Raw genomic sequence first — 22,791 nt, forward strand, 5'->3', positions numbered from 1 at the left:
ATGCTGTACTAAGTACTTTACACATGTCAATCCAAAGGGAAATTCCATCTATCTGGAGTCTATAATCAAAGATATAAGGAAATAGGTTTTCTGGACATATAACCTCTTTTACCTACTTCAAAACATTCAGGCTGGGAAAAGTGCCTAACAGCTACATACCACAGCTTGATAGACCCACATTAATGGTCATGATTATATAACACAGCATAATCAATACTTTAAAAAGAGGCTCTTACACAGATGGGTTTTTCTTCTCTGAGTCAAGTAACAGACATCCTCCATTATACAGAGATCTATTACATGAACATCTTCTGTAGCTTTTGTAAAGCAGGAAATTAAATTCAGTGTATTATCCCATGAACTCATTAATGAAAGTTTTTTTGGAGTACATATAAAAGATGATTACACTTCAGTTTGCTGCCTAAAGACTGAAACAAAGGCTAGAATAAGTAAGAAACAGGCTATTTTGACCCAGCCTGGTATCCTGAACCCATGCCTTGCCCTCTTAATGTTTTTTGAGCTAGGGGAATAAATTCAAACTATTGGATTTTTAAAAAAATATAATTACTACCGTTAATTTAAGTAAGCAAATAAGCTGACCATTACTAAAAGTAAGTCAAACTTCATGACAGACCCATTAAAAAGCTGCAGCATTACACCTTTTGGTAACACAAAAAACTGAAAAAAAAAAAATCACCAAGAAAAAATTACATTTTGAATAAGGAATCAAATCACTTGATGTAACAAAAAAATTAGAAATTGTAAGCTGTATATAAAATGAACATGAAATTAAATTGGCTTAATGGAGCTTGCTCCAGAAAATACTTTCACAAAACATCCCCAAGGTTGAAATAACAGGTCAAACCATTCTGTATCACTACAATGAGATAGAACCTCACAGTTATTAGAATGGCTATTAACCATTTTTAAAAACATAAAAAATAACAAGTGTTGGTGAGTATGTGGAGAAAAGAGAACCCTCCTGCACTGCTGGTGGGAATGTAAACTAATACAGCCATTACAGAAAACAGTATAAAGGTCCTCAAAAAAATTAAGAATAGAAATCTCATATACAATCCAGCAATTCCATTTCTGGGCATTTATCCAAAGAAAATAAAAATACTAATTTGAAAAAATACATGCACCCCAATGTTCATTACAGCATAGTACATACAGTACAAAATGCATAGATAAAGAGAATAGACTGGTGGTTGCCAGAGGCAGGGTGGTTGGGGGTGGTATGCAAAATGGGCGCAGGGGGTCAAGAGGTACAAACTTCCAGTTATAAAATAAGTAATTCATGAGGATGTAATGTATAGCATGGTGACTACAGTAAATAATACTGTCCTGCATACTTGGAAGCTACTAAGAGAGTTAATCTTAAAAGTTGTCATCACAAGAAAAAAAGTTTTTATAACTTTGTATGATGACAAATGGTAACCAGATTTATTGTGATAATCACTTAGCAATGTACACAAATACTGAATCATGATGTTGTATACGTGAAACTAATTTAATGTTATATGTCAATTATATTTTAATTTTTAAAAGTCTATATCCACTACCACTGAGAATAGAGGAATTAAAGGAGAATAGAATATTTAAATTTTAGCATTCTGGAGCAGGAGTATGCTTGAAAGGAGATCCATGACACTATGACAGTTTATTCTTCATTACATGCTTCATATGTAATACAAGTTAGCATGGGAAGGGCTGGTGAGAATTTTACAACTAATAAATTATTTTGTAGGGCTGGTTTAAAGTCATGCCATTACTTTTCCTCTACCACAAAATAAATATATGATATCACTCATTATTTTTTATTTTTCATAAAATACAGGGGGGAAAGAGTGGTTAACTACCTTTTGTTAAGCTATAAAGCTAAGAAGAAATCTTTGTACTAATAATAGTAATAATTATTATTATTATTAATGTGATAAGTACACAAAGTTGGACAATTCATAGGGTGTTCAACATTACCTGTCTAGGGCACCTTCTAGGTGTTCATGGGAAACATCAAAATAGTAATTGGTATGCTCTCCGCTGGTAAAGGCATTTGAACTTCCTGCATGCTCACTGAGAAACTGGCTGTATTCATTTTCTTTAGGATATTTCTTTGTTCCCAAAAATAGCATATGTTCGCAAAAATGACTTAAGCCAGCAATATTTAGAGGATCTGACAATGAACCTGAAAAAGAAGAGAAAAACATATATGATAAATCTTTTTTGTATGTTGAAAGCTATAAAGGACAGATGAATTACAGATGATTTGGAACTTCTGTTAGCATGACAACCTCAACCATACAATCAGAGAAAGGTAAATACAGGCTGCTCTAAAATGGTACTGTTTAGATTCTAGCCTCAGCTTTTGACATTAATTAGTTGACAACTTTGGGCAGATTAACCTCTCTGGACATTACGTTCCTTACACGTCACACCAGAGGGAAAGAAAGACCTGAATTCACTATTTTAAAAGAGCTAGAACTTTCCAACTCTTACATTTCATTACAGGAGACAACGCAGTGTGGTGCTCAGAGCGTAGGTTTGCGGGTTAGCAGCTCTACTAGTTGTGAAACTGCGCACAATACTTGATCTACCTTGACTCAGGCCCTTTTTTTATGTATACCTAACTTAGAGAGTTGTGTGAATACATAGTAGAAGATATTTGCAAAGCATACTGTGGTACGCTTGGCAATAATCATTTATTCAACATAGGTCAACTGTTACCTTATTTCCTCAATTGTAAAATGCCACTGAGTTAAATAAAACCTTTTTAAAGAGAAAAAAATAAACCTGCCTAAATGTACATATAGATAAGAAGCAACTTGATTAAATCAGCATTAAATGTGGAAGAAACAGGCACACAAGAATCTAGGAAATACAGTATTTCCTAGAGTATCAAAAGTATATGAAAGTGAAAGCATTAGAAATGCGACTGTAAGGGACAGGAATGAATTTCCTTGCTGCTAAGTCATCTTATCTGGGAACTTAACAAAATGCCTCGGTAAATTTAAGGTATTTGACTTAGACAACTGTAGATTACCAATAGCTACTTAGGACTGCTGTACAAAGTTAAGATATGTCAAACTGGTAACTACCATGTCTTTATTTGCACAAATATGGAGAGTTCTAATAAATGTCAACATTAGGTCAATGAAACTGAACAAAGCTGAATTCATAATTTTAAATTGTACCTATGTGTACATCAAGTGCTGCTGACGACTTATCTGTGGTGGGATCACTGATGAGAAGTACTTTGATACCATTGGCCAGCTCTAGCCCACGGTATTCTCGCTTGTCTTCAGGAGATTTGATAATGTGATTTCCTAGTCTCTTGATTGTTAGATTATTCATTTTGCTGTAGATCTTTTTTTGGAAACTGAAAGAAAAAAATTATTAATTGTTGGTTTGTGGCTGCCTTTTTTTAAGAACAAAGAATAACATCAAACAAACCCATATATATATCATCAGATAAAAAAATCTGAAGGACATTTATTTTAGCCTATTCACAGGCTATAATCATTCCTCTCCTCCATTTACACCTCCTTCTTCCAGAGAAATGCTAACAATATTGTTTTTTGTAGAGTCATATTCTATCTAGAGAGCACATGAACAGGGATTTAAGACAGGATGGGTTGGGCCTTGATTTGGTCAGTATGCTGACCTAGAATAGAGTTTTCAATTACCAATAATTGCTTTCCCACATATTTTAGAAGTATCTACTACAGTAAGTGAGGTGAGAGGTTGTGTAAGAATTATTACTGAGTCAGCCAAGACATTGCTCAACATTATGATAAAGACAGGTCGGATCTGGAACTCATGGGTCTGATGTGCACATGCTCAGAACATAGGAAACAACTCCCACTGAGATAAAGTCCTGTGATGTCCTAACCAAAATAAGAGACCTGGACTGTCCTATGAAGGCAGCAAAAAAACAAGCAAAAGGTTGGAAGGACCCCAAGTAATTTTTGAAATCTGGTGAAGAGTTGAATGCCAGAGCAGGATCAGTCCAGGGATCTAAACAGAGATGTTGGTAACTTCTCTTTCAAAGGACGTCCCCCCTCCTCTAATAGGCCTCTCCTTTCTTGCCTAGAAAGGGTTACAGTTCCAGTGATGGTAAGAGACTATCAGCACACAGAACCCTGTAGGAGCTAGGCTGGTACCAGTGCAGCAAAGGGATTTTCCAGAGTCTAGGGTTTGTTTTCAAAACTAAGAGTGGATGCCCTTTTTGTCTGTGTTGGGGACTGCTAACGAGATAAAAACTGAACCTGCTAATGTCAATACATTAATTAGGTAAAGCAAAAACACATCTGAAACTACAGAGGAAAAATGACCCCTGTCTAACACATTTGCTTCCCCACAGGAAGACAAAAGTGGCTCTTACTGCTCCTTAAGGACTGATAAGACATCCAGGTTTAAAGGTAAATAAGAGGGACATAAATAGGCATACATTTTGGGTGAAATCTTTACTTTTTCGAATACCTTCCTCCTGAAATTGGCTAACTATTCTTCTGAGTAACAACTGAAAGAGGTTTGCTCCTATTAAGATTGTCCCTTAGATCTTCTTTTGAGAAGAATAGCTGGAATTTCAAATAACAATACTATAGGTTATACTAAATGTATAATATTGGTTTTTAAAATCACAGTGTAGTTTACACAAGTAGTACAATAGTCTTGCCCTATTTATAGTAAAAATAATTTCTTGAAACACAAAGTTTAAAATACTAATATTTTGGGGATATAAGGTCACCATTTATTTTAGAAAATTCAAAAGCAGTTTGGAAGTGAAAAGGCATTATTAACAACTCCTTTCTATTTCATTAGCTATATGGCACTTAAGTTCAATGTCAAAGACAGATGAAAATATCTGAGTGCAAAAGTCTTAAAAGGTAACAGAAAACGGTCTAGATAAGCCTCCAAAGAAATACACAATAATAATAATCCTGGTAAAGGTATTTCCCAAAGGACAATCTGTTTGGACAGCTGCAAATGCCTTCAGTGCATAACTGGTTTCAAAACCTTTAAATTTGGTTCAATATAAATGACATTTTTAAAAATGAGTTCTAACCTAGCATCAACAGTAAGATTGAATAAGCAGTGAGAGAGCCTCCATTAGCACTCCCAGCAAGAAGGGCAGCATTAAATGGCAGCAAACGGCAGGAAAGCTCAATGTGCTCCAAGGAGCATTCCTGAGCTTCCTCTAAGGCTCTGTAAGAGGGCAGGGCTGGGATTCTTGTGATGGGTGCCATTAAGTGAGAGCAAAAAACCAAAAGCTACTGTGGTTCCACTGCCACTGTATACACCTAACTCAACTCCCTCTACTGTGCTTGCTCCAGCTGGTGTGATTTAGGGGAACCCAAGGTTAGAAATATTTAAAATGATTTTGGAGCTCTAAAACTTCAGTCCAATTCACAACTGAAGTGGGGAGATGAGATATAACTCACTTTGGTAGTACAAACTGTCTTACTCTGTGGGAAGTGAAAAAATAATTATAATTAAGATAATCACTCCAACTATAGGCTACATTCTGTACTTTTTTTAGGGTCCAATTTCCCTTGTCCAGATTTTCATTTCCTTAGAGAAAAAAACATAATCAAGAGTCCATTACCACATGTATATAACTTACCTGGACTTCGAAGCTATGCCTGATTAATATCTCTAGTGTGGCTCAGAGCAAAAAGATGGACTTACTCTCTAAGTCAAACATAAAAATCAGTCAACTACTTTTAGACATTTGCACATTAGATAAAGGAGAGCTATACATTTCCAAGCTGACAATGTTCCCAAATCAAGTATCATGACTTCTTGAGGAAATAAAAACCAAAAGAAACAGTAGCAACATTTTCAAACAAGATCCATCACCAGCAATCCATATTCAGTAGACAGTCTGTCTGAACCTATTGCATATCCATCAACATACCCTGTAACACATGCTCAAACACAATCTCACCTTCTGCAGAACTGAAGGAACTCCTCTGATGATGATGGATTCTACAGCTTGCCGGTCTCTGTATTTATACTCGTAAGATCACAGGTCTATCCAGCTGTCTCATTAGCATAAAGCCTTCTAGAGTAATTCTGACCTTTACATGACAAGCTACTGCTAACTTCAATGCTTTCCCAGACACTTATTTGATATTTTTAACCTGTTAATGTCACGATCTTAGGAGCAATAAAATTATTCTCAATTTTTAGGCAATCATCATCTATTGGAAACTTCATAATAAGGTACAGAATTGTCAGTGTTCAGCATTCTGATAAACTGGAGAGAGGTTTAGTAATTACAGCATATTTCAAAATTTTGTTCAGATTTTAAACAATGACTAAACTCACAGGACATAAAAACTGGAAGAGCCATTAGATGTTATCTAGTCTTTTATAATTCACAGACTGGTAGCACTGGCTCTTCCTGGGAGCTTGCTAAAAATGCAAAATATCAGAAACCACCAGAGACCTACTGAGCCACAATCTGCATTTTAAGAAGATACCCAGGTAGGCTAGTACCGTATCTCATCTTACTTATAAGGAAACTGAAGTTTAGGGAGCTTAAATCACTTGTCCAAAGTCATACAGCAAAATGTACCAATTGGAACTCAGTTCTTAATTCCCAGTCCATTCCAGCTCCCCATAACCCAACAAACATTTAAGGAGACCTCTTAAAAGTCTAGATGCTACACCATGCATGTTGGTTACAAAGATGAGTATGCCAGAGCTCTCGCTCTGCAGGAACCCAGACTAATGACAGATATGAGAACAGGTCAATATCTTTACAGTGCAGTGACAAAGTCATCCCCAAGGACAGTAGGAGAGTAATGAAAGGGGGCTACCTAACTCTGTTTAGGAGGGGAAAGAGGAGAAAGAGTAGGTGAGTAGAAGCATGCCAAATAAAGGGAAGGGAATAGAGTGGAAAAACAAGAGATTGGTGTTAATACAACCACAACAAACAGAACTTCCACTGAAAGGTCATGGACTTTTATCTGGACATGTAAAGGCCTAAATTGCAGGTTTGCAAAAACAAATTTCCAAATAAGTCTTTTTAATGTAAGTAATATTTTATGCAGATGGCCTTTCACAGCCTTTTAGCTCATATGCTTTTCAGTGTTTTATAGCCTATTTAACAGAGACTGAGAAATTTTACTTGCCTTTTGCTCCCACTCACCCTCATAGCCCCAGACATATTTAAAGTTCCTGATCCAATCTTAATTTCTAAATGGATTAATCTATAAATCTGAACAAGTTAATGATGATGCTAGCAGTCAAGTTATAAATCAAAGACTCTCTTCTGTGGAACCCATCCACCCACTCCCTAAACCAGAAGGCAGAAGTCGAGCTTACCTAAGGCCCTCCTACATGGGGAGAAGGTGCCCAGAGAGAAGATGCCTGGAATCAGAACCACACCACAAACATCCCTTCTTCTCATAGAAGGCAGAGGTAAGAGAGAGTATCAAGGTAGTAGTGGTATGTGCCTGGGACGCCTCACTGTAAGACCACATACTCCCAAACACTATTCATGCTACTTGACCTAAAAAGTAACAGCATGCCTTAGGGGCCTATCTACTCATGGCTGTTCGGTTACAGGGGCCAGTATACCCCACTTCGTATACCAGCTAGATCATAAAGGCGGTATAAACTAAAATCCTCTCAATTAAATCTTATTTTCCCAGGAGGAGGTGATTTGCCGTTGTTCAGGCAGAATTACAGCCTCCAGAACGGGATTTACAATGAAAAAAATGAACCCTTAAATGAATGAGGGTGGTAGCAATTTAAGTGAATCCTATGACAGTATCATTTTAGAGAAGTGGTTTAAGTGCTTTTGCAAATTCTGTTTTAGTTTTGGAAATACATATCAATGGTTGTTCATTCAAAAAGTGACAAGCTTAACACGAAACACTTTATAGAGAATTTATGAAGGTTTAAGTTGATCAGGAAAAATTCTAAAATGTCCTAAATTAAGTGATAAAAGGGCCATAGAATTAGAGAAAGACAAGGGAAGGTAATTAGTTAATAGCTACAAGCCACAGCTAACCAGAAACTCCATGTTCCTAGATGAAGGCGTTTCAGTAATCATCTAGAAAGAGCCCAAAACCACCACACCCCCTTTGCTCACAACTAGTGTCTGACCATCATCAGTCCACAAGTCTTCTCTGTGGACTGACCAGCTAGCCCCAGACTTCCCCTGCTTTTCATTAGCCCACCTTCCTTATCTATTGCCAATGTGAATTTTAAGAACTTTTTTCCTTGAGACCTCTCATAAATGTGTCCCATCTCTTGAATCTAGCAGACAAGCTGCCTCGGTAAACTGGCATTGTTGCTAATGAAGCAGAAACTTCCTGCCCCAGGATAGATCTCTCAGTCTCTATAATTTTTGATATGTCAAAGCAATAAACAAAACTTCCAACGTTTTTTCTCTTGCCACACAGTTAGGTAGAGGTTTCTGACAGTTCTAGTATGGGGACTGAGGATGTTTCACAAGTATCCTTCCACAGGTAGACTTCAGGTTCTTTAAAAATGTAAGGTAGACATTTGCAACAACATGGAGCTAGAGGGTATTATGCTCAGTGAAATAAGCCAGGCAGAGAAAGACAAGTATCAAATGATTTCACTCATATATGGAGTATAAGAACAAAAAAAAACTGAAGGAACAAAACAGCAGCAGAATCACAGAACCCAAGAATGGACTAACAGTTACCAAAGGGAAAGGAACTAGGGAGGATGGGTAGGAAGGGAGGGATAAGGGCAGGGAAAAAGAAAGGGGGCACTACGATTAGTATGTATAATATAGCGGGGGGCATGGGGAGGGCTGTGTAACACAGTGAAGACAAGTAGTGATTCTACAGCATCTTACTACTCTGATGGACAGTGACTGTAATGGGGGGGGCTTGGTGAAGGGGGGAGCCTAGTAAACATAATGTTCTTTATGTAATTGTAGATTAATGACAACAACAACAACAAAAAATGTAAGGTAGATGCCACAATACAAAACTAATTCTAACAATTGCTCTTATTTTTATTGTGTCCTATGTTTTATGAACTGCTCACTCAGTATTTCCATTCTCTCTAAACAGCTTATAATAGCAGTCGTTGATGGTCATTCTCCTCAACCCTAGATAAGTAAACAAAAGCTCAATGATTAAGTGACTTGCCTAAGAGCATTCACACAATTGCTCTTATAATAGTGGCAAAGCTGGAACTATAGAGAAAGAGGAAGCGTGGGAAGGGGAGGAGCAGAAGGTGGTGCTTAAGGAAATCACACAGGCCTTTATTCCTCAATCCCCAGTTACCAACCCCACAGCCATTCCCTGACCCCATTCTCCTCCCTTAAAATCCCAAGTAATATAAACAAGGAAACAAAAAATGAAAATTGGTCAAAAGAAATGCTCCAAATAAAGTTTCCAGTTTTTTACTCCTTCCTCCCCATTGGAAAATAGAGATAGATTGTGGAAGGCACTGGAAAAATGCTTCTAATCTACCAAACGAGTCCCTAAACTGAGAATCATATTATTTCATGATACTTTGCTAATAAAAAATAAAAAGGAAAATGTATGGCAAGATTAAATGTCTAGCAGATTTAAAGAGAGAGAAAAGCATATAGAATTGTCTCGTACATGAAAGGGAATATGAAAAGAATTACTACAGCAGACATTGTAGGATTATGAGTGACTTGCTTTTTAGAAACATACATTAAGTCACATGAACAGGAAAAAAAAGGGGAGATCATACAATCATCTTGGTAGATGCAGAAAAAGTATTTAACTAAATTCAACAACCATTCATGCTTTTTAGTGGGGTCTTTGCCTGGTTTTAGTATTAGGGTGATGCTGGCTTCACAGAATGAGTTTGGGAGTATTCCCTCCTCTTCTATTTTTTTGAAAACTTTAAGGAGAATGGGTATTATGTCTTCTCTGTATGTCTGATAAAATTCTGCAGTAAATCCATCTGGCCTGGGGGTTTTGCTCTTGGGTAGTTTTTTGATTACTGCTTCAATTTCATTGCTGGTAATTGGTCTATTTTGATTTTCTGTTTCTTCCTTGGTCAGTCTTGGAAGGTTGTATTTTTCTAAGAAGTTGTCCATTTCTTACAGGTTTTCCAGCTTGTTAGCATACAGGTTTTCATAATATTCTCTAATAATTCTTTGTATTACTGTGGGGTCTGTCATGATTTTTCCTTTCTCATTTCTGATTCTGTTGATGTGTGTTGATTCTCTTTTTCTCTTAATAAGTCTGGCTAGAGACTTATCTATTTTGTTTACTTTCTCAAAGAACCAGCTCTTGGTTCCATTGATTTTTTTCTATTGTTTTCTTCTTCTCAATTTTATTTATTTCTTCTCTGATCTTTATTATGTCCCTCCTTCTGCTGACTTTAGGCCTCATTTGTTCTAATTTTTCCAATTTCAATAATTGTGACTTTAGACTATTCATTTGGGATTGTTCTTCCTTTAAATATGCCTGGATTGCTATATACTTTCCTCTTAAAACTGCTTTCGCTGCGTCCCACAGAAGTTGGGGCTTTGTGTTGTCATCGTCATTTGTTTCCATACATTCATGCTTTTTAAAAAGTAAGCAAATTAGAAGGGAGAAAATTCCTTCACCTAAAAAAAATATCTACAACTATAGCAATTATCATACTCAATGGTGAGATAATGCCAACACCCACAACTCCCATCCTCACAAACATGATGCTAGCTAGCACCATAACTTCTATTCACCATTGTACTGGTAGTTCTAACCAGTCGAATTAATGCAAGAAAAAGAAAACATGTGAAGATGAGAAAAGGAAGGGGGGAAATTTAACATTATTCACACACAACATAATTGTGTACACAGAAGATCCCAAGAATCTACTGACAACTTCAGGATACAACAGGTGACAAACCTAACTTAGCTTCAGTAAATAGACAAGCCACACAAGTTACACACACAAAATATATATACATATCACACATTTTCAAACATGTGGCAGAGTTGTGGGAGCAATGAGGACTGGATGAACTGGAATTCCAGAGAGGGGAGAGAGCCCTCTGAGGTGAACTGATGATCCTATAACCTGGTTTCTTCTCAGGGGGTATTTGCTAATTCTGGTTGCAGATTGATGGTCACACTTGGCCCAAGCAGAAGGCCTCTACTTGGGGAAGAGAAACAAGCAAGGCTTTGGTGTACGTACGAGCTGGGTGTGACAGATTAAAGCCCCCGAATGCCCCAAATGCACAGCTGATTTTTGCCACAGATTTCTGAGCAATCACTATACATCTACCAGAATGATTAAATGAAAATGATGGAAAATACCAAGTGATAGACAAGTTACAGTGTAACCCAACTTTCATACACCACTGGTGGGAATGCAAACTGGTATAACCATTTTCACAGACTGACAGTATATAGTAAAGCTGACAATGTGACATAACAATCCGTGTTATTAGATATATACCCCAAATAAATGCATTTATATGTTCATAGCAATACTATTCATAATAGTCAAAACTAGAAATGATCAAATGTCCATCAACAGTAAAAAGATAACTACACACACACACACACACAATGGAATAGTATATGACAATGAAGAATAACCTAACACGAACAAAGGACAAATCTCACTTACTTAAGGTTGAGGGTTGAGTGAAAGAAGCTGGACACAAGAGTAAACACTGTATCCTCCCATTTATATAAAGTGCAAGAACAAGCAAATTCCAGCTATGCCCTTATGTCAGGATAATGGTTACCCTTGGCAGTAGGGATAGTGATTAGAATGAAATATGAGGGAGGTTTCTAGTGTGCTGGTCATGTATGTGTTGGTTATATAGGTAACCAACCAATTTGTGAAAATTCATCAAGCTGAACACTTATGTATTTCAATTAAACATTTTTAAAAATACTGTTTTGAAAATACAGTAAAATAAAAGTGGGAGGGAGATACATGAATTACTCAAGGCTATAAATATTATCCACCAAAAGTCATCCTGGAATTAGTACCACTTGGATGCTGAGAAGTAACTATCCATACCAAACTAGAGCTAAACTATTATTTCACTAAGAAATAATAGTCCAATGAACATGATAATTATCTAAACCTTCTCAGGTGTGTCCTGAGACAATTGTTTCTGTTGATGTCACCTTAGCCACAAGAAATAGGAGGCCAATGTCAGCACAGCATGAGTCAACTAAGTCAACAATAAAGTATGTTAAATATTTTAACTCAAGTCTTCATTCATGTACGATTTGAAAACTAGCTTTTAGTAATTACTTACTTTAGATCCCAGTTAAGATATTAAAGTAAACTTGACACTCCCAGTAACCAATTAAGAGTGTCAAGCAATAAATGTAACCCAACTAAAAGCAAAATGATTTTTAACAGATAGATTCCTGCCTTAACAGTTCTCAACATTTACATCAAACAACTTCTAACCCAGGATTTGAATTAGACAGGTTATTTTTAAATAAAACGAACAAAAAAATACCTTACAAAGTTAACATTTCTGCAAACTCAGAACTAATTTACATGTGAGACATCTTCTCATAGATGCTCCATGATCCCAGAACAGGAAGGACAGCTCAAAGATCTCTGTCATGGTCTCTTAAAAAAGATTAACACAAATCACAGGCTAGGAGGGGTTATCAACCTGTAACTAATGCTCTCAAGACAGCCCTCCAAAGAAAGCAAACCATAAACATGCATAGTCTGTCCAGAGGGGTGTATCTCCACCTGAGGGCTCAGCTCCACCTGGATGTATAACCTGGTTCTGATAGAAGAGAATCTTGCCTTCTTCAAATACTGCTTCAGGAAGCTTGACCTGTACTCTGCCTCAGTGTGATTCTCTACACCAGCACTTAGTGTTCAGTAATTATATACCTCCACCTTTACCAAATGACCCCTGTGCTGCTCAGATCCTGGATCCTACTGAACTCTTCTTGTCAAACTGGGCTTTTGGGCCTCATCTAGTTTTGCCAATCAAGAGTCATGTGAAGTGTTCATTTAGGTCCATTAGATTGACAGAAGTAACTAAGGTCGCATCAAATTTGGGCAGCCTTTACAATGTCCCTCCTGTAAAACAGATATAAATGAATTTCACCAAGGCACACTGTGTGGTTCATAGTAGTAAGTGGTCACCTTATATTATAATCATTATCATTATTATGGTCCTAGGGAGGTGAGATAAAAATAGACTGCCTCGATATGCACCATGTTATTACTAGCATTCTTAACATATATTCACACAAATTACAGTTATATGTTGGCATCTCCAGAGGTCAAAAACACTCACTGGACAGACTGGTAATAGGATGCTACCTTATAAGACTATCAGAAAAGCGGGTAAATATCCCTTTATAACTGCTCTAGGCAAGCCACAGTTTACAGTCAGTGGTTCTCAACAGGTGACAATTTTGCTCCCCAGCGGAACATCTGGCAATGTGTCACAACTGAATTGTCACAGCCTAAGGGAGCAAATGGCAACTAGTGCACAGAGGCCCAGAATGCTGCTAAGCATCCGAAAAACGCACAGGAGAGCCACCACAACAAAGTACTATCCAGCCCAAAACATCAAAAGTGCCAAGGATGAATGACTGTAGTTTATAGTTCTGACTTTATCATCCAAAAATAATGGATTAGAATCACAGCAATCAATTCAATCCAGTTAAAATAAAACAGGAGATAGCCTCATCAAAGCACAGAAAGCTAGCTGTATTAAACTCCCATCTATTTATTTACTTATTTTTAAAAATCTAAACCAGAAAAGGCTTAGATGAAGAGAGGGGGAAAACTGATAAGGAGAGAGGGAGGAGGGCAGCAGAAACCTTGTCCTTGAGTAAATAATCTAGTGCACAAAAGTAAAGGATCTCTCTCAGAAAGGAGCGCAGCCAGGGCACTGGGACAGACCCTTGCTAAATGCTCAGTCAGTAGTCTACACAGCACAAACTCTTTATAGGGATTATATGTTCAATGAATCCCCTAGATAGATCCAATTCCCACTTTTCCTTGATGGGAAAATTAAGCCTCATAAATTATTTGACTAGGGCCACACAAGCACTAAATAAAAGAAGTAGGATTCAAACCCAAGTCTTTAGACACCAAAAGCACCATGCTTCCACCAAGTTAAAAAGCTTATTTTATACAGGGACTAATCTCTGGAAGGAACTCACAGAAATGTTGAGTAGGGGTATCTATGGATAGTAGACTATTAGGTGATACTTATTCTTTGTACTTCTCAGAACAGTACAGAAAGAATCTCTGAAACGATAAAACATAATGGATTTGAATGCACTGGGCTCTGTTTACTGAGTGTATAAGCCCAAAGTTAACTTTTTTGTTAACTTGGATCAGGTACATCACAATTTAACAGAGCTAATTAATAACAAAAAAATCTCGACTTCATTTCCATTCACTGTTGTTACTGACAACCTGGCTCTCTTAAGAAACTAGTTTGTTGGCTCACAATTGAGGCACTTTCCAAAAGAATTTTTAAATGGTTTATGATATAAAGCAAAAATGGAACAGAACTCACGGCCTAATTCCAGAACAGACTTCCCACTCAATTGTCAACCTAATGTGGTTTGACCCTGAAGGGCCCCCACCCATAAGATGGCAAAATTCCTGCTTCTCTTCCGGGTCCTCGGTTCCCGCCGGCGCCACCTGAAGCCCAATCACCCCTCGCCCCCCTCCCAATCCCAGCACCTAGCCAATAGCCACCAGCCCCGTAGAAGTGACACCACAATCACCCCATGCCCCTTCCTATATAACCCAGCACCTTTCCCTAATAAAGCGGAATTCTCCGGTGAATTGCTGCTGTGTGTCGCTCCTTTCCTTTCATTGGTGCCGAAACCCGGGAGACGGGACACCCCCAACTGGGCCCCGTCTTCCCCCGACACCAGCAGCAGCTTGCCCTCGTCCTCTTTTTCCGGCGCTGGCTCATCACACTCACCACTCCTCTTTGGCCTTTGGGTAAGTTTTCCCCCGGAGCAGGCCACTCTTCCCTGAGCTATCGCAGTGCCATTGACCGTGATCGTCCGGCAAGGCCCTGACGCTCGGGGACGAGGAGGGAACTCTCCCCGCCTTAGGCCTTCACGGCTGCAGCGGACCCTCAGGCCCCTCCTCCAACAGCCATAAACGAGGTGACTCCTTTGCGGATGAGAACGCTCCCTTCTTCCCCCACCTCCATCCGCCAAAAATTCCTTCTGCCGAAAATTCTTTCCGCCGAAAATTCCTTCCGCTGAAAATTCCTTCCGCCAAAAACTCCTAGTACTAGGTTCCTCGTGACTCCGGCGCTCTGCCTTCTTAGAGAAGTCTGGGTGACGACCCACACTTCCTAAGAAACCGACTTGTATACGAGTTTCCGCAGACCACCAAGGATCATCGGGGACGCCCTTTGTCTCCTTGTGGTCTGCTCCCAGTCCGAGGATCTCCGTTCGTCTTCCCCTGTTTGTCTCCTTCTCTGTCCTTTAGCCATGGGAGCCTCCTCATCCCTCCCTGAAAGCTCACCTCTTGAATGCCTGTTCAAGTATCTAGCCACCCTCTCCCTGACGCCTGATATAAAACCAAAACTTCTCCGCAAATACTGCTCCCAAGATTGGCCGACATACCCCCTAGACAATAACAACCAATGGCCCGCAGGGGGAACTCTTGATCCTAACATCACTCGCGATCTCTTTAGCTACTGCCAGCGCCTGAAAAACTGGAAGGAGATTCCCTATACCGAAGATTTCCGCCTCCTCCCCCCGCCTCCCCCCACCTCCTCCCAAGTTCTCCTAGCCTGCAAGCCATCTCCCCCGCAAAAGCCTCCCTTCACTCCCTTCCCCCTCCTACAACCCCTCCGCCCTCTTCCGCTGCGGCCGCAGCCTCCCCCTCCTCTCCCACAACAGCCCCTCCCCCTTCCTCCACCACCATCTCGTCCCCCATCTCATCCCCCGTGCAGTTCAAGCCTGAGCCTTTCAGCCCCCCTCCAACTAATTTCCAGGAGCCTCCTCTGTCTTTGCCCCCATCACCTATTTCTCCCCTACAGACTGAGGAGACAGAACCCTTCAGTCCTCCTCAGACTCAGTCCCGAGGGCCTCCCAAAATTATTGCCCCCCTCCCAGAAGTAGCAGGATCCGAAGGCATCGTGCGCGTTCACGTCCCTTTCTCCTTAGGAGATTTAGCCCAACTGGAGAAACGCCTAGGTTCCTTTTCCACTGATCCCATGACATATATCAGGGAGTTTCAATGGACCCTCCAGTCATACAGCCTCACACATCATGACATTTTCATGCTCCTGGCCAATACCCTCCTTCCTGAAGAGCGCAGACGAGTTTGGGACTTCACCCAAACACACGCCACCAAAACCCACAGGACTGACCCCACCTATCCCCCTGGCCCCACCACTGTCCCCGAACAAGACACACACTGGGATTATAACAACGCCGTGGGTCTCCGCTCTCGAGATATTTTTGCCTCCTGCTTAATAACAGGTCTGAAAAAGGTAGCTCGTAAAGTAGTCAATTTTCAAAAGCTCCAAGACATAATTCAAAGGAGTGAGGAGACACCCTCTGAGTTCTTAGACTCACTCAAGCCCTATTACAGTATACCAGCCTGGACCCAGAAACGCCTGATGGGAGACATGTCCTTATGACATACTTCCTAGCTCAAAGCTACCCCGACATTAAAGCTAAACTCAAAAAGTTAGAACAGGGCCCTGCTACCCCACAGACTGAGATCCTAACAGTGGCCTTTAAAGTCTTCCATAACCGGGAGGAGGAGAAAGAACGCCATAAACAAAAGGCTGATCAGGCCAATTTCCAAATGTTGGCCCAGCTGATAAAACCACAACCTGGGCACTCCTCTACAAACAAGCCCCCCACAGGAGCTTGTTTCAAGTGTGGACAAGAAGGACATTGGTCAAGGGCATGCCCCTCCCCCAGATCTCCTACCACCCCATGTCCCAGATGCCACAAAAAGGGCCACTGGGAGTCTGATTGCCCAGCCACCCGAAGGGGAGGCTGGACGAACAACCCCCATCCTAAGCCCTCCATAGTGGGGCTGGCAGAAGAAGATTGACGGGGCCCGGGGGCTTCTCGCCCAACCATTTCCATCACCAAACAGGAGCCCAGGGTTACTTTAATAGTAGACGGTCGCCCCATCTCCTTCCTCCTAGATACAGGAGCCACCTTCTCAGTCTTGCGGGATTACCAGGGCCCTACCACGCCTGCCATTACTCCTATAGTCGGGGTAGGAGGTAAACAGATTTTCCCATTAACCCCCCTCCCTTTTATGCACAATCCAAGACAATCCCATACCTTTCTCCCACTCCTTCCTGGTTATGCCCCAGTGTCCCATCCCCTTACTAGGACGAGACATCCTTTCTCTCCTCCATGTTTCCATAACTATATCCACTCCCACAGCCCCCAGTACTCCCTTTCTAATGGCCCTCATAGCTGACGACCCCCCTCTACCCAATGAAAGCTCCAGTTCCGCCCTCATACACCCTGTAAATCCCAAAGTTTGGGACATTACAAGCCCCTCCATGGCTCTATGTCCTCCTGCCTCTATCAAATTACGTGACCCCTCTCAGTATATCTGTCAGGCCCAATACCCCCTAACCACTTCGGCCCTCATAGGCCTCCAACCCATCATTCAAGACCATCATTCAAGATCTTTTAAACAAAAGGTACCTCAGACCCACTCACTCCCCATTTAATACCCCCATATTAGCTGTTAAAAAAACCAATGGATCTTTCCGCCTTGTCCAAGACCTTCGCCTCATTAACATGGCCATCGTCCCTATCCATCCCTTAGTCCCAAATCCATACACCCTTTTATCGCAGATCCCTGCCTCGGCCTCCCACTTCTCAGTCCTAGATCTCAAGGACGCATTTTTTTCTATCCCTCTGGACCCCTCCTCCCAAGATTTTTTCGCCTTCACCTGGACGGACCATACACAAGACATCAGACATTCTGAACAACTCACTTGGACAGTTTTGCCACAAGGCTTCCGAGATAGTCCCCATATTTTTAGACAGGTCCTAGCTCAAGACCTCAAACAGTTTCATCATGATCACTCTGAGTCCACCTTATTACAATACGTGGACGATCTTCTACTCTGCAGTCCCTCGTGGGAACAGTCTCAACTTGACACTGCCTCCCTACTTAACCTCCTAGCTTCCAGAGGTTACCGAGTATCCCCTGTCAAAGCTCAAATCTCTTCCCCTTCTGTCACTTACCTCGGATTTCTTCTATCTCAACAAAGAAAGTCCATTACCTTAGACAGAAAACGGCTCCTCTCTGACCTGCCCGTTCCCAAAACCAAGACAGAAATCCTTTCCTTTCTAGGCCTGGCTGGGTATTTTAGAGTGTGGATCCCTAACTTCTCCCTGTTGGCAAGACCCCTATACGACCTCAGCAAGGGCCTCCCTGAAGAACCATTATCCTCCTCACCCCGACACTCCTTCATAAGCTCCGTCGAGCCCTTGTGGAAGCCCCAGCTCTCCATCTTCCTGATTTGTCGGAGCCCTTCTCATTATACATTCATGAAAGGTCCAGTCAAGCTCTAGGAGTCCTAGGCCAATATTATGGCCCATCCTTTGCCCCAGTAGCTTATCTTTCCAAGCAATTAGACCCCACAGTTCGGGGATGGGCCCCCTGCCTACGGGCATTAGCCGCTGGACAGCTCTTACAGAAAGAAGCTCATAAACTGACATTTGGGGCGCCCCTTACCATTCTGTCCCCACATCACCTAAAAGATCTCTTAACCTACAAAAGTTTACAGACTCTCCCTCCCTCCAGACTCCTGACCTTACTGTCCTCTTTCCTCCAAAATCCAGACATTTCTTTCATCCCCTGCCCACCCCTGAATCCGGCCACTCTTCTTCCTCTACCCTACTCTCCTCATACTCCCTTGCATGATTGCCTGGAAGCCCTTCACAACTTCCTTCCGTGCCACTCCACGATCTCTGAAGGAGCCCTCTCACACTCCAACCTCATCTGGTTTACTGATGGGTCCTCCTTTAAACATGAGGGCACCCATTACGCAGGATACGCAGTAGTCTCCCTCGAAGACGTCATCGAGGCACGAGCCCTACCCCCCAGTACAACCAATCAACAGGCCGAACTCACTGCAGCCACAAGAGCTTATACTCTGGCCCGGGACACGTCTCTCACTCTGTACACTGACTCCAAATACGTATTCCACATTCTCTTGTCTCACGCGGCAGTATGGAAAGAACGAGGCCTCCTCACCACAAAAGGGAATTCCATCACTAATTCAGCCTTGATTACTAAACTTCTAGAGGCTTCACAACTCCCACACCGACTGGGCATAGTCCACTACAAATCACATCAAAAGGATGACTCCCCCATTACAAGAGGTAACAATAAAGCTGACAGAGTAGCCCGGTCGATTGCCCTATCAGAAGAAGCACCAGACAGCGATCCGTCTACCCCTACAGTTTTAGCCTTATCACAAGACACCCTCTGTTCCCAGGACAGAGAGTCTCTCTTCCGCCTCTTACACGATCTGTTCCATCCTAGCCCCCAATCCTTAATCCATTTTTTACAATCCTTTTTTTCTCTCTCTCCTGAAGACAAAACCCTACTTGACCAAATCACCTGCAGGTGCACCATTTGCCAACGCACTAACCCTAATACCCCCCTCAAGGCCCGACCCTTCCCAGCTCATCAAGTACGGGGTAATGTCCCTGCCGCAGATTGGCAAATAGACTTCACTAACATGCCCCCCGTACGGCGCACCAGATACCTACTTGTGTTAGTAGATACATTTTCAGGATGGGTCGAGGCTTTCCCCACCACTAACAAACGGGCATCCGCAGTTGCCTCTATCCTCCTCACCCAGATCTTTCCTAGGTTCGGGATGCCCACTTCCCTCCAATCAGATAACGGCCCTGAGTTCACTGCCCAAATTATTCAGAACCTCTCCAAGTCGCTCTCACTCCCCTGGCATCTACACTGTCCTTATCGACCACAGGCTTCGGGAAAAGTAGAAAGAGCCAATAGGACTCTAAAAGACATCCTGACCAAACTATCTCTAGAACTACACCTTGACTGGGTTCGCCTACTTCCCTTAGCTCTATTCCGCATTCGGGCCCTCCCAAAAAAACCTTCCTTCTTGTCACCCTTTGAGATCATGTACGGCCGCCCAATTCTACCCCCAGGGCTCCCTTCCCACAAAGGACCGATTCCTCCCAATATGGCCCTTCCGCTACTCTCTCTCCTCCACACCGAATTGTGGAAATATCAAGATTGGCTCCTTCCTGATCCATCCGCCTCCCAAAATCCTCCTGTCTTACAGCCCGGCCAACTAGTGTTTTATAAGCCGCCAGAGGATCGGCCCTCTCTCACCCCAAAATGGGAAGGTCCACACCCAGTTATTCTCTGCACCTCCTCGGCCGCCAAGCTCTTACTGCCTGATAACTCGGTCACCCCTTGGATTCATATCTCCAGGTTGAAACCAAACACCCAGAACCCACCTTCTCTGGACACTCAAGACCCATCAGTCACAATCCAGAGTCCTTCAGATACAGCCCAAGACGCTGTCTACTCTACCACGCCTCATCCCTCTGATCCCTTGAAACTCCGCATCTCCCGTTCACCCCCTTTGCTATCCATACCCGAATCATGACTTTTTCCTCCTTTACTGCTCTCTCGCTTTTTTTCCTCATTCCTATTGTCTTCCCTGCCACCCCAGCCTCCTTAGTATGGCGATTCAAAGTCAGACAGACTTACACACAGCATCAAACAAAACTTACTACCCTCATTGCCACATCAGACTGCCCTCTGAAAGGCTGCTCCGAGCCTTTATACCTCCACTTTCCTCCCTCCACCGAAGTGTTCACTAGCAGCTACCTTTATTCTCCCTACCTCTGCTTTCTCTATGACCAAAAACAAGCCTATTACAGGCGATGGCCAGACACCTACGGGGGATGTCCCTACAGGTCTTGCATCATTCACTACATGGGTAACTCCTGGTACCCACAGTATTACTCCTCCAACCGTTTCATAAAATATCCCAACAGCTCATTCTCCTTATCAATCCCAGATCCCTGGAACTCTCGATGGGCCACTGGAGTCACAGCCTCAGTTTACTATGGGGGGGTCCTCGACCCCCCACGGTACCCTTCATATCTCTCGAGAGTACGTTCCCTCACATTCCCAGATCTCTCAAGTTGCATCCGACATCGGACATTCCGAAAAAGTTATTGTCCAAACTCTTGACGGCACCTCTTCATCTTCTTACTCCCGCTCCTACTCTTGGTTACAGCTCATCCAAGACACCACCATCTTTCTCAACCACACCCTCAACACCGCCAATTGTTTCCTGTGCGCATCACTACAGCGCCACTGCTGGCCGCCGTGCCCCTTAATATTTCCAACTACTCCTTCCATGCAGAAGGACAACCCTTCCGTCCCCTGGCAGACATACCCCTATGGGAACCAGAATACGCAGATGATCTCACCATCCACTACTGTGTAGGCCCAACCCCTTCCCCCTCCAGTGCACTTCACTGTCTCTCTATCTACACCCCTACCTCCGGCTCTAAGACTTTTACGCAACCAGGTCACTTTTTTTGGTGCAATGGCAGTCTTTTTAACTCAATGCCTCCCAACTCCAATATACCCTGCATTCTCATCACCCTAATCCCACAGCTTACACTTTACAGCATGGCAGAATTTCTTGAGCTCCAACCTCCCTTGCCCTCCAACCTCCCTTGCCCTCGCGCACAAAAAGGGCTGCTTTCCTTCCCATCATCGTTGGTATCTCTTTGACCACCTCAGCCATTGGGACAGGGTTTTCGGGAGGAGCCTTGGGTCACTCTCTATGGGCAATTAAAGATCTCAATGCCAAACTTGAGGGAGCCCTGACATCCACTGCCAATTCCCTGGCCTCTCTCCAAAGACAGGTCACTTCGCTAGCTAAGGTCACCCTTCAAAACCGGCGGGCCTTAGATCTGCTTACAGCCGAAAAGGGCGGCACCTGCGTCTTCCTTCGGGAAGAGTGCTGCTATTACATCAACGAATCCGGCATTGTAGAAACTGACATTACCAAACTCACCGACCTTGCCTCCAGCCTCCACTCTACTTCCAAATTCAACCCATTCTCTTCAATACTAACAAACCCCTTCCTCACCTGGCTGTGGCCCATTGCAGGCCCCATAATAATCATTCTCCTCGCTTGTCTCTTCTTGCCTTGCATAATAAAGTTGATCAAATCCCAAGTCGGTAAAATCTCTAATCAAACTTTCAACCAGCTTTTACTCAGGAACTACCAGCTTTTAGCCACAGAAGATCCCTCACCCTCACGTAACCTCCTCACCACACGCTGAGATGGACCCCTCTCTCCGCTGGAAACTGTTCCTGGAAACAATGGCCGCAGACGCCTGGCTTCTGGCACCCGTATCCTCTTGTCACCATTAGAATCAACAAGTCCTCGACTTACGGTTACAGGGAACCTTCATTGATTTCCAACCTGAAGAAGTCCACATCTACTCGTCCTTACTGTGGGGAGTCCTATCAACCCTTTCCTCCCGGTCCTCAAGCCCTCACTCCCTTCTCCGCCCCCGTTCAGCAGGAAGCAGTCAGAGAGAAAGCAACGTCCACAACCCCATAGAGGAGAAAGGGGGGAATGAAGGGCCCCCACCCATAAGATGGCAAAATTCCTGCTTCTCTTCCGGGTCCTCGGTTCCCACCGGTGCCACCTGAAGCCCAATCACCCCTCGCCCCCCTCCCAATCCCAGCACCTAGCCAATAGCCACCAGGCCCGTAGAAGTGACACCACAATCACCCCATGCCCCTTCCTATATAACCCAGCACCTT

At 42.5% G+C, this 22,791-nt stretch overlaps 1 protein-coding gene across 4 annotated transcripts in view; it reads right to left on the minus strand.

The window, feature by feature from the left end:
* The window catches only part of IDE (insulin degrading enzyme), a 125,243-nt gene that overhangs the window by 83,100 nt on the left and 19,352 nt on the right, over positions 1-22,791 (minus strand). For 3 of the 4 annotated variants that reach the window (XM_036921942.2, XM_036921848.2, XM_036922112.2), the window contains exons 2-3: positions 3,195-3,379; positions 1,981-2,188 (exon numbers count right to left, since the gene is read on the minus strand). In XM_036921942.2, coding sequence (XP_036777837.1) covers positions 1,981-2,188; positions 3,195-3,379 — 393 coding nt within the window. Of the gene's footprint in view, positions 1-1,980; positions 2,189-3,194; positions 3,380-5,950; positions 6,056-22,791 lie in introns of those variants that run through there. The other variant, XM_036922039.2, reaches the window with a different exon arrangement.

This window comes from Manis pentadactyla, chromosome 8 (assembly GCF_030020395.1).
Source record: "Manis pentadactyla isolate mManPen7 chromosome 8, mManPen7.hap1, whole genome shotgun sequence".
NCBI classification, from domain to species: domain Eukaryota; kingdom Metazoa; phylum Chordata; class Mammalia; order Pholidota; family Manidae; genus Manis; species Manis pentadactyla.